The sequence below is a fragment of the Hippopotamus amphibius genome, chromosome 3, assembly GCF_030028045.1.
Source record: "Hippopotamus amphibius kiboko isolate mHipAmp2 chromosome 3, mHipAmp2.hap2, whole genome shotgun sequence".
NCBI classification, from domain to species: domain Eukaryota; kingdom Metazoa; phylum Chordata; class Mammalia; order Artiodactyla; family Hippopotamidae; genus Hippopotamus; species Hippopotamus amphibius.
In genome coordinates this window covers 143,315,842-143,331,646 of record NC_080188.1, presented here as the reverse complement: position 1 = coordinate 143,331,646, position 15,805 = coordinate 143,315,842, and the positions used below count along the sequence as shown (strand labels likewise).

The 15,805-nt window shown below is 48.2% G+C and overlaps 1 protein-coding gene across 1 annotated transcript in view; it reads right to left on the bottom strand.

Annotated features, from left to right (window-relative positions):
* Positions 1–1,774: 1,774 nt before the first annotated feature.
* Positions 1,775–15,805, bottom strand: part of CNIH3 (cornichon family AMPA receptor auxiliary protein 3) — a 120,463-nt gene continuing 106,432 nt past the window's right edge. The window contains exons 4-6 of the mRNA XM_057730076.1: positions 11,766–11,878; positions 7,265–7,408; positions 1,775–3,100 (exon numbers count right to left, since the gene is read on the bottom strand). Of these exons, the coding sequence (XP_057586059.1) occupies positions 3,073–3,100; positions 7,265–7,408; positions 11,766–11,878 (285 nt within the window). The 3' untranslated portion in view covers positions 1,775–3,072. The remainder of the gene's footprint in view (positions 3,101–7,264; positions 7,409–11,765; positions 11,879–15,805) is intronic.

Genomic DNA, 15,805 nt, shown 5'->3' with positions numbered 1-15,805 from the left:
AAGCGGGGAGGGTTTGGGGGTTGAACGAATTGGGAGACTGGGATACCAAATTGTACACTCTAAATATATGCAGCTTACTGTAAAAAATAAAAAAATAAAAAGTTTAAAAAAATAAAAATAAATCATCATTACCTTCATTTTGTAAACAAACAAACAAAAAAATTCCAGCTGCAGCTATATACACACCCCTTACTAGCTCTGGGTCTCTGCAAGTAATCCATCTTCTGGGACCTTCCTCATCTATAAAGCAGAGATAATATCGACTTCCTGGTATTCTTATGAGGATCAGATGAGAGCACACAAAACATATAGAATAATGCCCAACATCTCAATTTATAGCTATTGTTATTCTTTTGGCCATTTATTTATAGCCTTGAGCTCTTGTCTGGCTGGTTCACCCAGGGAAGACTCATCTGCCGGAGCCTCCCTGTTTCCCTGACCTGTAAACTGGGGGTGAGAATATGCAATCTGCCTGGCAGGACCATTGAGAGATTTGGGAGAGGTCCTGGCATAAAGCCTGCTACACCACACGGCTCCACCAACTGTGCCCATCACTCTGACTCTTATGATCATAATTAGCTTCTCCCAGGAACTTGAAAATTGGCTCAAACAACCACCGGAATTATTTCCCAGTCACAACTCATGGGAGAGAAATATTTGGGCGTTCCTTTTATAAACATAAGAACTGCCCAAGGGACACTTGAAGCTTTTAAAGCTTTCAGAGGACCGCTTTAGAGAAAAACCTCCCCCAGTAAAGCAAGTCTGAGACTAGCACATGAAGGAAAAGAAAACCAGGAACTTCCTCTATAGCTCTTTCTAAAATCTTCTCCTTCTCTCAAAAAGTTTATGTTAATCAAACCTTAACAGGACCCTAAGCTACTTTGCGAGCTCTCAAGTATGATGGGAAGTACATGGGGTTTTTAAGGTCAGACAATCTGGGTTCAAAGGCAGGTCTGGGACTGCTGTGTGTCTGTAGGTGAGTCACTTGCCCTCTCTGAACCCCAGCTTCCTCAGAGTATGGGAAAAAGAATAGTATCAAGGTCACGGGATTGAGAGGAAAGTCAAATGAGATGTGAAAGCAATCTGTAAAAGTCCAAGCACTATGTAAATATGAATTGCTATTATTTACTGCTAAGAGATGATATCAAATTTAATGCTCAATCCCAGTAAATAGAGGACCTCTGGAAGTCAATATCTCTGTGTCCTACTCCTTTTTAAGTTTGAATTTCCTATTTCCATTTTAACAGTTTTGCATATTTATGTCTGCTATTATAAGCTACTTCAAGTCTTTTCGGAAGGAGGCAAAGTATAAAAACAAACAACAGCTCCATGGTGAGAAGCAACATGGACCATTTATCCTGGCTTTCAGTTGCATTTGCAAGGTGGCAGTGGGGTTAGATTTACTGTCTGCAGCCTGGAACCCAGGGCTGATTTCTCTGGATGAAGGTAGCTGGTTGTCTCAGGAATGGAGTCAGAGATGGTGCCAACCAACCCTAAAGGAGACTCTCCACCCCAACCACAGTTACTCAGCAGGGACAATGGATGCTGGCCAAGGGGAAGCCTGCTCCCAGAAATAATGCCTTGAATCCTCTGGTTCCATACCGTCAACCTCAAAGCAGAAGTCTGCATTTTGTTTCCTGTAGAATTTTTAGAAGAAAAATGCCTTTTTGAAACTTTGCTTTCTCTACCTACCAGGTTACCATCCATATGGAGATGAAACCAGCCTGTATTGGGTTTAAATGAGACAGCCAGGTAGGTGAGACACTCAAGCAGTCACAGTGTTTTAAACACAGCACATGTGTTACACAAACACCATTCGTTCATAAACCTGAGTCACAGATTTCAGATGGAAGTTGGTACATGTATAAATAGCTTGTGTATGTCGAACAGAAGAAAAGCAGGGAAGTTGGGGAATAAGGTCAAAATCATGGTGCCCAATTTACACATAATAAAAATCTCAGCCTTGTCATTATTTACAACCCCCGAGTACAACTCCTACCCAAGAAGGAGAGAATGTCGAGTGGAAAATTCTAAATGAGCTAATGCCCTCGTGTTGAACCAAACAGCATGAATGATGCAGCATCATAAATGAAGCTGTAATTATGTTGTCTCACTTCTCAGCAGCCAGATGCCCACAGTACAGAGCTGCCACTCCAGCTTTTTCTGGCCTCAGAACTATTTGGGGAGCCTTAAAAGTCGACAGTGTTGACTAGCATTGACCAAGTGATTTGCATTCAACGACCCTGTGATCCTTTGGGATGACAACAGAAGAATACAGTTTGTGTTGGTGAAGAATTAACACTTTGAACATGTCATCAATGCTTAAAAGAAAATCATATTTTGCTATGATTCCCCCTTTCCCACCTCACTGCCCCCCACCCCTGACTTTGGCCATAACTCTTTACCAACACACCGCCCCAAACTTTGCTCAATGTCAAGCACGTCTCTAAGCTGAGCTCTTACAAAGAAGAGCAGGAAAATAGACACCCCGCCGGCTCAGGGCTGGTTACAGCCCAAGGCAAATCTGCACACCTTCCAGGCCCCTCCCATTGAAGTGAAAGGTGTGGCCAGGGCTCGGAAGAAACACGAGAGTCTCAGGTAGCCCATGACATCCTTGAGGCCTTCGATCAGTCCCACAGATGCATCCTTGACTCTGGGTCACGCGGTTCCTTAGCAGGCACCTGCCAGCCATCCAGCCTCCATGCCCGCAGTCCAGGAATGTAGTGTGAACTTCAGGGAGCCATTCAATAAAGTGGATTCAGGAAGCAGCAATTTTCGTTCAGAAGAGGTTTCGTGTTTCATCACCCCTCGTGCCCCCGCTGCTCAGAAGGGATCTACAGCCCGAGTGTGGGGTGTGAACGCCAAAGACTGATACACAGGGCGACAACAAGTGCGCACAGCAGCTGACTCGGCCACGGGCTGCTGCTGCTTCCGGCTCCCAATTCAGAGTGTCTGTCCGTCTCTGTCTGTCATGTCCCCACACTGGTCCCTTCTCCCATCACCAGCAGAAGTGGACTGCGCAGCCTTGGGCCTCTCCCATCCCAGTCTCTGAGGATGTGCGTGGTCTTTGAGTTAAGAGCTCACTAAAGTGTAGATCATGCTGGATGCAGAAAGAAGGGGAAGAGAAGGCATTAGTGGGAGCCCACAAAAGACCTCAGACAGCCCTCAAAAGAGGGACCTTCCAAAAGCCAGGCCCCTTGCTTCTTTCTCATTCCTGTCACGAGAGCATCTTATCCACTCCCCGGACTCTTCCCCCTACTACTTCCCACAACGTTGGACTAAGCATTGTTACGAGAGAGAGCCATGTTCCTTGGATGAGAGATGTGACTGCTGAGTGCCTGTCATTATTCTCATCAGCATGATTATTATGGCTGTTATTCCTCTTTCCTGCAATCGCAGGGCAGGTCCCCAGGGGTGGAGGGTGCAGTGGACTCTTTACGCCACCAGCTGCCACATGCATATGTGATGGCTGTGTCCAGGGGCTCCCCGATTATGCAGCATAATAATCTGTCGGTGCCGGGGAAATGCTCACCATCACTACTGCAAGGACCTATGTGTGCACACAGGCCCTCTGGGCACACAAACTAAACGGATTCTTAATTGGGTAGCTCCCTGGCCCTGCTTTTTTATTTTTAACAGAATCCAGGCATTAAACATGCATTAAGAGCCCGTGTCCTAAGATGGTGCCCGACACTACCAAGGAAGGGGTCATGCATCCCTGTGCTCTTAGGAAGGGCTGCAGGCTAATTCTGCAACCATGAAGAATGTTGCACACCAAAATATATACTCTGTCTATTTGGAAGAAAGAAAAACAATAACCTTTTCACAGTATAGAGAGAAGAGAGCGTAATCTAAGACACAAAACCAAAGGCAAGAAACTGAAAATGTTTTACTTCTAACCCCCTCCAGCTGCGAAGCCCTGACAAGCCCCTCTCAGTAGCTGAAGTTCTGCCTTTGAGAACTTGATACACCTTGTGTGCACAGAGCCTCACTGGTCAGGCCTGGAGCTAGAGGGGTCTTATTCAACATGGGGAAGTACGGGGGTCAGCTGAAAAGTGGATCACTCAAGGTCACACAGCAAGAAGAGGAGCCCCATTCCAACACCAAAGCCAGTGCTCTTTCCATTATAACACGAGCTTCACAGTATTAGCTGTTTTGCTTTCCTTTCCCGCATTCATCCAATAGGTACTGAGCACCTCCTGCATGCCAGGCCCCCTTCTCGGTGCTGAAGAGCAATGGTGAGTGTACAGCCCCAACCCCTGCCTTGAGGGAGGGAGTGTACAGCCAAGCTGAAGCAAAAACTGGGATTTCGTGAGCACCTACTATGTGCTGGGCACTGGCCAGGGCGCTGCAGATACAGAGGAGAAAGAAACAGATGAGGTCTCTGCCATCAAGTAAACCATAAATAACATAATTAGAGTGAGAGAAATAAGCATGAGGAGAGGTAGACGTGATCCAGAGTAACTGGGTTGGGGGGGGTACTCCCCAGGCAGGTAACATCATCCTGGTTTGCACCCTTGATTTGAAAAGATCTTTATATTGAGCAGGCAGAATCCACACTGGACTAAGCAGCTTCTATTAGTTTTAGTTTTAATGTTAGCATTAGTATTCGTATTAAGTAATCCCCACCCCCACGTAGCCTGCAAACGTCTCCTGGTCCACAAGGCAACCTGGGAAGGGGGTGGCGCTGCCTGCTCGGATGGTCCGCACAGCACAGTGGGAAGACAGCCCAGGCTCCGGGGTCAGATATTTTGCTAACTATCAGCTAGGACCTTGGACACACTTCTTAATCTCCATGAGGTCCTTAGGAACCCCTCAAGAACCTCAAACTGTAAAGCGCAAACCCGACCTTTACCGGATTCCCAGCTGCTGTCACTTGAGTCTCTATCGTTGTGTTCGGCTCAAAGGCAGCTTTCCATATACGTGGGTCCCCTTCTGTGCTTGTAAGAGTGGCCTGGGCTGACAGCCCTGGCTCTCCACAAGCCCTGGATCTAAGGGGCTGGAAGCGCCTGAGGTGGGAGAAACAGGGTTTTGGGGACCCCTGAAGAGCTCCAGAGGTGTGGTTCAACAAAGAAGGCAGAACCCTGGTTGCCACCCAGGGTTGCAGAGAGGCAGGAGGAGCAGTTGATTCCCATTTTGTTTTGGAAACAGAGTAATTAACAAATGTAACATAAAGGCAGTGCTACACTGAACTAAAGAACAGTCAAACAGAATGTCTGGAACATAATCAGTTACAGGATGATCACAGCCACCCAACAGGCAGGAGCCCCAGTACCGCGCCCCCAGCCCAGCAGACAGAGAGCAAAGTAGTTCTGTCTGTAAATTCCTATGACTCCTATGTTTTCTTCCCTCCAGTGCCTTGGGCTCCAGCAGTTACTGGAACAAAACCAAAATAAGGGAGCTTGATCTGCTTCAGTCTCCATCCAGACTGAAGAGGATCCCAGGCTAATGGGGCAGGAGCCAGGGAAAGCACTGCCCTTGTTTTGCTGGCTTTGAGAAGGGGCAACGCTGCCTCAGGACAGATCCCTCAGCCTATGACTCAGGAGCAGGGGCTGTCTGCAGCCCCACAAAGAGTCTGCGCACACTCCAGCAAAGATATCTAACCTCCTTGTCAGCCCAAGTTACCAAAATGGCTACGCCTGTGAAGGCTTGAGCCACCCTCTACAGGTTCCTCAAGACAAAAAGGACCCTGAGCCAGCTTTAATTGCTAGAGAGTTCAGAGTTAGATCAGAGAGACTTGGGACAGTCTGCTGGGCACCTCGGAAAGCTCCAGAGAGGCTCCAGAGATCCTCAGGCTCCCTGCAAGTTGAAGTGGGTGATGCCTCAGGACACTTCATTGAGGAAGAGGAGGGAAAGGGTCACCCTAGCCTGAACCAACCCTTGACTCCAACAAGAATGTGGTAGAATATTCTGAATCCCCTCCAGAGCTGAGTTAGTCCAGAGGAAATTATAGCCCTGGGGCTTCTGAGTCTTCTAGGCCCTGGGGATGCGCGGCGGCGGGGGGCAGAAGAGGACCCAAGCAGCATCTTGGTGATGCTGAGCCCTGCAATTCTGAATCGGCAGATCTCAGCTCAGGAATCTGCATTGTTAAGAAGTACACCCTCTCACCCTCGATTCTGATGCAGGAGGTCCAAAGACCACCCTTCGATAAAGACTCTTCTAGAGGATTCCTAAGACAGCCAGCAGTTAAGAGCTCAATCTTTGGGATGGGACTTGAGAGGGACTTCCCGCTGTGTCACGATGAGCTGTGACCATGGGAAAATTATCTAATGTCTCAGATGCGGTTTCCTCATTGTTAATATGCGGATAATGACAGCCTTTAGTTCATACACTGAGCAATACATACGGAGCTCTTTGCTCAAAGCACAGCTCGTTTTTAAATGCTGGATAAATGCAGCTGCTTCCCATCCTGCCCCAGCCTAGCCTGAACCCTGAGGCGGCCTTGGAGTCTAACACCCATCCCTCGTTTTCCTCATCTGGCTACTGGCCACCAGGCCACTTTGGAGACAGTGCCGGGGTACCTGGAGATATGATGGCCTGCTGCAGGTAGTGAAAGGAGAGCAAGGTGACAGGTGAGACACCCCAGAGATGAACCCAAAGAGGAACAGGAAGGAAGAGGAACCGCTTTCAGAAAAGACACTGTCTGGGGTATCAAACCACAAGACAGTCTGTTTATAGCTATCTGCTTAGTTAGGATGTTCTGAGTAAAGAGGTGAAAACAGGGGAGATTCATGAAACAGAATTATAAAGTCAGCATGTTTTATTTCATTAGAAAGGTGTTACATAATATTGGGAGAACTGTAAGTACGAGCAATTAATGACCCAACATGCCCATCTGTGACGCACAACTGCCGCCGGGGGTCTCTGCTGTGGTCCCCAAGAATGGTTTCACACAGACTAGGGGGCAAGGGGTGTTGAGGCTATGCGTCTGGGCCAAAGGTGACCTGACAGGCTGAGCTGCAGAATTGCTGGGGGCAGGGCACCCTGTGGAGAAGGAGTAACCAACTGCACTTCACCAATAACCTCGTAAGAGGGGTTGGTAGAATATGTTTTCACCATGTAGTCCAAAGGATGCACCTGTCAGCCAGAAAGGCCTCCTGCAGGACCTTCTGCCCCTCTCACTCCTTTACACAAAAGCCCTTGCTCTTGAACCAGTTAGATGGCTGGCATCATCCCTGACAGGCTGGAACTTCCACCCTCAAAAGCCTGAAACTCCCTCCGTTTGCTGCAGGAGGCAATCCTATGAGGAGGGGCAGAAACTCACCAGTAAAGGTAGTAGAAGAAGGAGAGGAGATAGAAGGCCAGCTTACACCAGGCCTCCTTCTGACAGTAACTCAAGGTGTCTGCGTTCATGACCACCGGCGGGTCGTAGGCTAGTTCGGAGCTATCTGCCGGACAGTGGAAATACCTGAAGGGAAAGAGCACATGGCATCGTTGGCTCTGAGGCTTGGAAGGGACATCTGAAGTTATCTGGGCCAAGTCTTCCCGTTGCTGGGCTTCCCTCTGAGGAATCTCTGCTAAGCAGCTGTCTGCCTTCTGCCAGAATCACTCCCCAGATCACAGCCCAGGCACTGCTAAAAAGTGGCTCAGCCACTATCTTCTAGCAGGTAGTGATGCCCAAATACTCAGACAGACCAGCATCAGATCCACCCCCCACACAGCTGCTCTGACAGAAGGAAAACGTGTCCCTTGGTGTCCCCTGGGAGGTACCAGGAAGAGCCTCCTTTCTCCAAGGATGTGGGCCTGTGGGGGTGGGGGTGGGGTGTCTGCAACGTGCACGGATCCGGGCATCAGTAGGGGCACAGGTGTGGGCTGACGTCAACTGCATTTCTGCTGCCTAGTGTTGCTGCACCACAAACATTAATCACTTTCAACTAAACATTAATTACTTTTGGATTATCCTCCTCCCAGACCCTCTTTTAAAATCCTGAATACTCTGGGAGGGAGATCATATTCCCACTTGAGTGTGAAGTAGTTTACAGGTAATTTTCTTCTTGATAGAAGGACCCAGAACAGCAAAAAGAACCTTGGCCATCTCGGGGAGAGAGCAGCCCCCGAGGGAAAGTGGGTAAACCAAAGAGCAGTGCGAAGAGAGAGGCAAATGCAGACTTTGCCTCCTTCGAATCATCACCTCTGCTCAATGTTAACTGGCCTTGCTCCCGGAAGAAGAGAAACTCTCCAGCTGGGCTGGGTGAGACCCTGGGAAGTGGTCAGGCAGGAGGCAAGTCCTGCCCCTGAAGCTGTCCCTCTGGTCCTCACCAGGTCTCTGCCCCCAGGGCCTCAGCCAGGGCCTCAGTCAAAGCCGGAGAACAAAGTGCGGCTGAAATCACTCAGCTGGCTGCTTTTTTTGTCAGTCTGGTAAAGGAATCAGAAGGCTGGGTGCAAATTAATGGCTCCTGTGAGGCTCTGGGACAGGCTGTGGTCCTTGAGCAAGAGAGCGAGTACCAGCCGAGTGGTCTGATGGGCGTAATCACACCGGCTTTGAACAGCATCCCTGTAACGTAGCAACTCGAGGAGCTGGTATTTCAGTTCCCTCTTCATCCCCTTCAGAGGATGCACTGACATTATCTGCCATCCACGCTGTGCCAAGAGGAAATCACAAGCCAGGTTCAATGACATCTGCCAGCTCTCAGCCCTCCAGACCACTCACCTCTCCTCTTCCCAAGAGCAGATTTCAAAACCTATTTGCTTTTGCTGTGGCCTTGTTCCCAGGTGGCCTCATTAAGTGGAGGCAGGGGTGGCAGGGTGGTCGAGCTGCTCAGTGGGCAGAGCCAGGGCCTCGTGGCTCACCTATCACCAGACTGAGCTTCCTCAGGTCAATCGTTAACCTTTCTGAGCCTCAACTTTCTCACCTGTAATATGGGGCTGAAATTGCCTACTCCTAAGGGCTGTTGTGATAATTGTGTGAGGTGATGGGTCCAGATAATCTCAAAGAACAGGTACTAAACAAAAGTTCTGCAGTTCTACTTGTATTTAAGCAAACTGAGAGCTAGGGCAGAGGGGGCTTTATCTGCACTAGAATTATCTAAACTAGAAACATCACTGGGCTGGACCTGTGGAAACGAGGCGGGAGCAGAAATGAAAGAGAGGGGGTTCGAGGACTCTAATTTTTTAATTTTTTTTTCTTTCTTTTTTCTTTTTTCCTTTTTTTTTTTTTTTTTTTGTGGCCACACCGCATGGCATGCAGACCAGGGATCGAACACGCACCCCCTGCAATAGAAGCACTGAGTCTTAACCACTGGACCACCAGGGAAGTCAGAAATCTGATTTTTTTAAAGGACACTTCCCCTCCTCACTCCTTTTTCTTTCATTTTCTGAGTACTTAACAAATTGCCAGAAGTAGGCTAGACCCTGTCAGGAATTCAAAAACGTAAGAGAAGCTCCCTACTGGCAAGGAGACTGCAGTCACTCCCTTCTTATACACGGAAACGTTTCAAGTGCAAGGACACGGCTGGCTCTCCTGCCTTCCCTTTTGGAGAAGTGATAGCCCCAAGAAGCAGTGCACCAATCAAAGTTTTGTAAATTAACCACATTTTTGATACCCTGGATTGACAACACACTACTTGAAGGACCTTGGGATAAATTCCTTTTAGAAGAAGAAGAGCCAGCCCCTAGGTGACAAGGACACGGCCTGTGATCCATACAGAGGTGGCCCTGCATGTCCCAGCTGAGTGATTCTGGGCCATGATGTAACTTTTGTGAGTCTTTGTGACCTGTGTGTAAAACAGGGAAAGGCAACCCCAACGCACCCATTTGTTGTGGATACTGGAGGAGGTAGGCATGGATAATGCCATAATATTTCAATTTGACTTCTCTCTAAATGCAGATTTTAGTAGGTTACCTATACATAAAAGGACTTTGTTATGTAATTGAATCATCTTCTTTCCTCCCTAAACCTGCATCCTGCTCTTAGTCACCTCCCAGCCACCCAGCCTAGAGACTCCCTCTCCCTCACCTCCTGCATCCAATTATTGGCCAAGGCATGTCCAGTTTACCCCTCCAGACCCTCTCCTTCTCTCTCCTTTCCAACTCCCACTACCTGGGTCAAGCCTCCATTCTCTCCACCTGGAATTTCACCAGAACCTCCTAATTGGATTTTGTCCTCAAAATGTCACCCTCCTCCCCAGCCTTCCCACTGCTGTCAGGGTCGCCTTCCTAAAAACTGGCACAGGCAATGCCGTTTGCCTCCTTGAAAGCTTCTGAGAGCTATCCATTCCCTACAGAAGAGATTAACTCCAATTTCCTATCAAATCATTTCAGACCCTCCATACCTGATCCGCAGCTGTCACCGCATCTCTGCTCACTTCCGTCTAAGAACTCCACATCCAACCACACTGAACAACCGCTGTTCCCCAAACACACGCCAGGTGCTCTCTCACATCTGAGACTTTGCACAGGCTAATCCCAATGTGCTTTTCCAGGTTTCTCAGTGTCACCCCTCCATTTCTCTACACTCCTACCTATGTTCTTCATAAACCTGTTAAGAATATATTTCCCTCTACCACTAGGGTATATATTCCTTGAGGGCAAAGATTATATTTTACATTCATCTTGGAATCTCCCGCAATGTCTGGCATGTAGTATGTTTGCTAATGAAGGAGTGAATGTTCTAGATGTGACTAAACACAGGCTATATTGTATGGTATCGTGGCAATGATTAAATATTTGGGGGGACCACAGCTCTGGGAGTGAGGGGTAAAGTGTGGTTACGCATCTGCACAATTGTATCCTTTACTACTTTTGCATCCCCCTCCCTGCCTCCTATATCCATATGGTGTCTATTTTACAAAATGCCCAAACCACATGATCTGACGCATGGTCTTAGCACGGAATAGAATATTTAAAACAGAACTGTCTCAGAAAATCCGGTCCATCTGGTAGGAGGTTATTTTTATTAAGATATCATTCATATGCCAAAAAATTCACCTTTAAAAGTATACAATATAAGCAAAGGGAGTCCAACTCAAGGATGGAAGATGCCTTGGAGGACTGGGGCGGGGAGGGTGGGGGGGACTCGAGGGGGGGGAGTCAAGGAAGGGAGGGAATGTGGGGATGTGTGTATAAAAACAGTTGATTGAACTTGGTGTACCCCCAAAAAAAATTAAAAAAAAAAATTAAAAAAAAAAAAAGTACACAATATAGTGGTTTTTAGTATATGCATAGAGTTGTACAACCATCACCGGTATCTAATTTCAGAACATTTTCATCAACTTCAAAAGAAAACCATGTATCCATCAGCAGTCACTCCTCACTCCCCCTCCCTTCCAGCCCCCGGCAATCACCAATCTACTTTCTGTCTTTATAGATTTGCCTATTCTGGACATTTCCTATAAACAGCCTTTGGTGACTGGCTTCTGTCACTTGTAATTTTTTCAAGCTTCATCCATGTTGTAGCATATATCAGTACTTTATTGCTTTTTCTTGCCCAGTAACACTCCACTGAAAGGATATACCACACTGTGTTCATCCATTCATTTTCTGATGAACATTTGGGTTCTTTCTGCTTGGTAGCTATTGTGAATAATTCCATGGCTGCCTTTAACACTGATCTGTGAGGGTTGAGGCTGTGGTTAGTGGAAGCTATAGGAACGGCCTGGACGGTTGTCTGAGAGCAGCTTGGAAAGAAGGCTTTGGGGAAAGGGCCACCAAGGGAAGGAACGAGAGGAAGGCACTAAGTGGCTGGTCCACCTGGGGGACATCGTCTCTGGAAGGCAGGCTGCCCAAGCAGAAGAGGGGAAGGACAGAGCAGTCCCAAGCAGACTTACCTCCAGAAGTGATAGAAAAGTAGAGGGACATTCAGCCCCAGGGTGAGCCACTCCTGAGCACATAGGAACATGATGCAGAAGAGGCTGTGGATGGAGTATTCTGGCAGCACCAGCTGAAGAGGGAGCAGAGACACAGGCCTGAGTTAGAGGGAAGAAAAGTCACTCCTGCATCTATAGCAGCTGACGTCTGCCTGGACACTGCCTCCAACATGCTGGTGGCCCGGAGGCCCTCCCCACAGCATCACAAAGTAACTGCCCCTGGATGATGACCTGTTTCTGGTAAGTTCTCCTCTTTATGGTACCAGAGCCATGCTTTATACTCAACCCCAAGTGGACACAGGCCCTCAGCACCCTGCTTACCAGAATAGGGCACTTGCTTCAGGCAGGTCACCTGTGGATGACCATTGGGAAGACCAGAAGAGGCCGGCTAGCCCCTGTGCTGTCTGACCCAAGGTAGGACCCACTGGAAGAAACACTGGTCCTTCTAGTGATTCTATAACTGCCCTGCTTCTGTTTTCCTAGCCCCTATGTATCCACATATAAAGACTCACAAATCTAAAGCAAATATGTATATTTATTTCAAATACAGGAGGGTTGAGAAAAAAGTGATAAATGGCATTTTTCTTGATGGTGGATGGATCAAGAGGAACCCAAGAGAAAGAACATGTAGTGATAATAAAAGAGGGAAAGTGTGGCCTCTGGAGGGAGGGGAAAGAAACCAGCCCAGACCAAGAAGGCAACCAGCAGGAAGACTAAGCTCCCTGACCCCAATCCACCTGCATAGGTGTAAAAAGAGCTTAACATGATTGTGAATGCCTCCCCGCCCCCACAAGGGTGTCTACATCTTCATAGAAATCAAAGTTATAACAGAAATCAAAACGACTGTAAAGGAGAAATTTCGTCCCCAGACCAGTAACAAGGAAGCCCCCAAATAGAGATATAAATGTACCATCTTTCCCAATCGTTAAACACTTATGAATATATATACTATATATATATATATATATATATATATAAATATATATGGGGGGGTAGCCTCTGTGTGTTGTTTAGACCATGATGAATGCTTTGGTCCATCTAGCGAATTCTAACCATCCTTCAAGGCCCATCTCAAACACCACTTTCTAATGGAAGCTCTGCCCATCCCACCCCACCCCACCTTGCAGCCCTCAGCCCCACAGCATGTTTTCCGACCCTCACCCAGGGGGACTTTCCATAACCTGCTCATGACGGAGTCATTACCCTCCTCCCAGCTCTCAATACACTCAAATCTATTCCAGGACCTACCCCACTAGTCTATAAGCCATCTTGGCCAACCTCTATTCTTTTCTCATCTCCATCTGCAAAGTGTTTTTTGGCACTTAGTAAAGACTTAACAAGTATTTGATAAAATGAATTGAACTGACCAAATGCATCTATTTAGAGCATCGCTGGCTGGCATTAGGGATGCAGCCTGTGGTCACAAACCAAGATTTCTCTGGGTAGGAAACAAATGGCCTCCAACTGTCCCATTTGGGGAAAGAATATGACTTCAGTCTCATTCACCTCTCACTTTAGTCAGATGAGGTAACGGTCCCAGATGGGAAATACAGAAATGCATTTTGTACTAAGCGGCATCTTCTTTCTTCTCAAGTCCAGTGAAGAATGAATTGGAGCTTCCCTGGTGGTGCAGTGGTTAAGAATCTGCCTGCCAGTGCAGGGGACATGGGTTCGAGCCCTGGTCCGGGAAGATCCCACATGCCACGGAGCAACTAAGCCCGTGTGCCACAACTACTGAGCCTGTGCTCTAGAGCCTGTGAGCCACAACTATTGAGCCCACGTGCCACAACTACTGAAGCCCACGAGCCTAGATCCAGTGCTCCGCAACAAGAGAAGCCACTACAGTGAGAAGCCCATGCACTGCAACAAAGAGTAGCCCCTGCTCACTGTAACTAGAGAAAGCCTGAGTGCAGCTATGAAGACCCAAAGCAGCCAATTAAAAAAAAAAAAAAAAAGAATGAATTGCATTGACCCACATCTTAGAAATCTCAGGCAAGAGCCAACGTGCAAGAAATCAACGTGCAAGAGCCAGCAGTCCAGAGGCAGTGACCTCAGTGGGTGAACCGGGCACAGCCAGCCCCTGTGAGCTTCAACCACCCAGTGGGAGAGTAAGTCCTATAATTTCTCCTCACAGCCATCCTTACCAACCCCATCAGCACCCAGCCAAGACACCACCTTATGTCCTCCTATTCAAATAAAAAGCCCTTGTTCTCAGCCCCAGGGGGTGGTGGCTGTGACCTCTACTGTGCACATCTCTACATTTTTTAATCATCAATTTCAGCCACTTATGCCGAGGTAATTAACATGTTAAGAGACAGCCACTCTGGGCCTGGGTCATCCCCAGCTCCAACTCCGGTGACAAATCTCTGACTGATTACAGTTTGGATCTCAGGACCCCCTGTTCATCACCACCGCTTCTTCTCTCTTCAGGGCTTGATTTATAGTGCAAGCCACAACCTTCTGGGCAGGGAGGATTTGTCACTGTCACCACACTGAGGAAAACTGCTTAAGGGAGGCCAGCTGGGTCCAGAGGTGCCCCGCTACTGGGGATGAGATAAAAGCTGCAGAATCCACGCTGCTCTTCAGGATGGGTTCTCCCTAACTGCCTCTTCCTATCACTGAGCAGCATCCCTGCAGGTGGAAGGGCGAGGATGCCCTTCGCAGCCACACACTGTTTCTCTCCCACTTCCCCAGGCTGTCCCTGTTGCGATGGCAGGGGAGACATAGGGAACCTGTTCCTCCTGGACCCAGTGAACCTCAGCCAGGTCATGAGCACCAGGCCTGCCCAGTGGGCATTACTGCTGCCCTCCATGCACTTCCCACATCCACCGTTCGGAACAGTCACTGGGCAAAGGGCTGTGAGCAGAAACAGCTGGAGCATTTACCAGCCAATGCAAAGCACTCCAGGGTCTCTTTCTATCCCCTCTGACACAGCAAAATGCACTTAGCGTGGAGGGTCCTCCAGCATCCTGAAGCCATAAGTGAGGGGACAGGAGCTGGGGCGGCCCGTGACAGACACTGAAAGCATGAATGAGAAAGAAACTCGGGGGAGAAGGGGTTGTTTTATTTGTGTGTTTTGGCTGTACCACGTGGCATGTGGGATTTTAATCCCTGACCAGGGATTGACCCACGCCCCCTGCACACAACACAGAGTGCTAACCACTGGACTGCGTTCCAAGCGACTGAGATTGGGAGTTGTTTCTTACCACAGCGTCATTTAACCCATCTTGTCTGGTACAGAATGAGTAATCAGTGGGAGAAGCGAAGTGGTGATCATCCCTCTTTATCCTCCCCCTGATCAGCTACCCGCCCTTCCTTTCACAAGGGCTGGGCACCTGAGGCAGGGGCTGAATGACCACCAGGCAGGCATAATGCTTACTCATTCATGTGGGCGGTGGATACCAGCTGTCCCTGCCCAACCCTGCTTATCTCACTGCTGCATAAAGACCGTCCCTGAATCTCCCTGGCCAACTACAGAAGGGAGCACTGACTGTCCCCCACCATCCTGAGTCATCCCCGAGCACTGGAGAACACTGTTTTCTTCATAAGACAAGCTGTTGAATGGTGCCAATCTCATTCTTTCATACAAGAAACAGAGGAATTGTTTCACACAGGCCACAGTCTATTGAATTCCTGTGTCTTATTATGCCTTGCTTTACAGAGTTATAAATACTAAATAAGTGGTCTCAATACAGGTATTGTGGGATTGCTGAAAAGACTGCAATTCATTGCAACCAGGAGGCTCACAGAAGGTTTTGCGATCAAGCGAACTTGAGAGGGTGAGTAAAACCTAATCATGCGAGGAAGCCAGAGGTCAGCATTCCAGGAAATGGAACCATGAGAACAAAAGCAGAGAGGTGACAGTCCCCACCTGGGTGGGTTCTGCACAAGCCCGCCTAAAACGGCCACATACTCACCATTTAATGGATTAAGGCCCAGCCTGATGTGAGTCAAGTTCTGGGTAAATGTTCATTTCATTCCCCTCCTGCTGGAACCCAGCC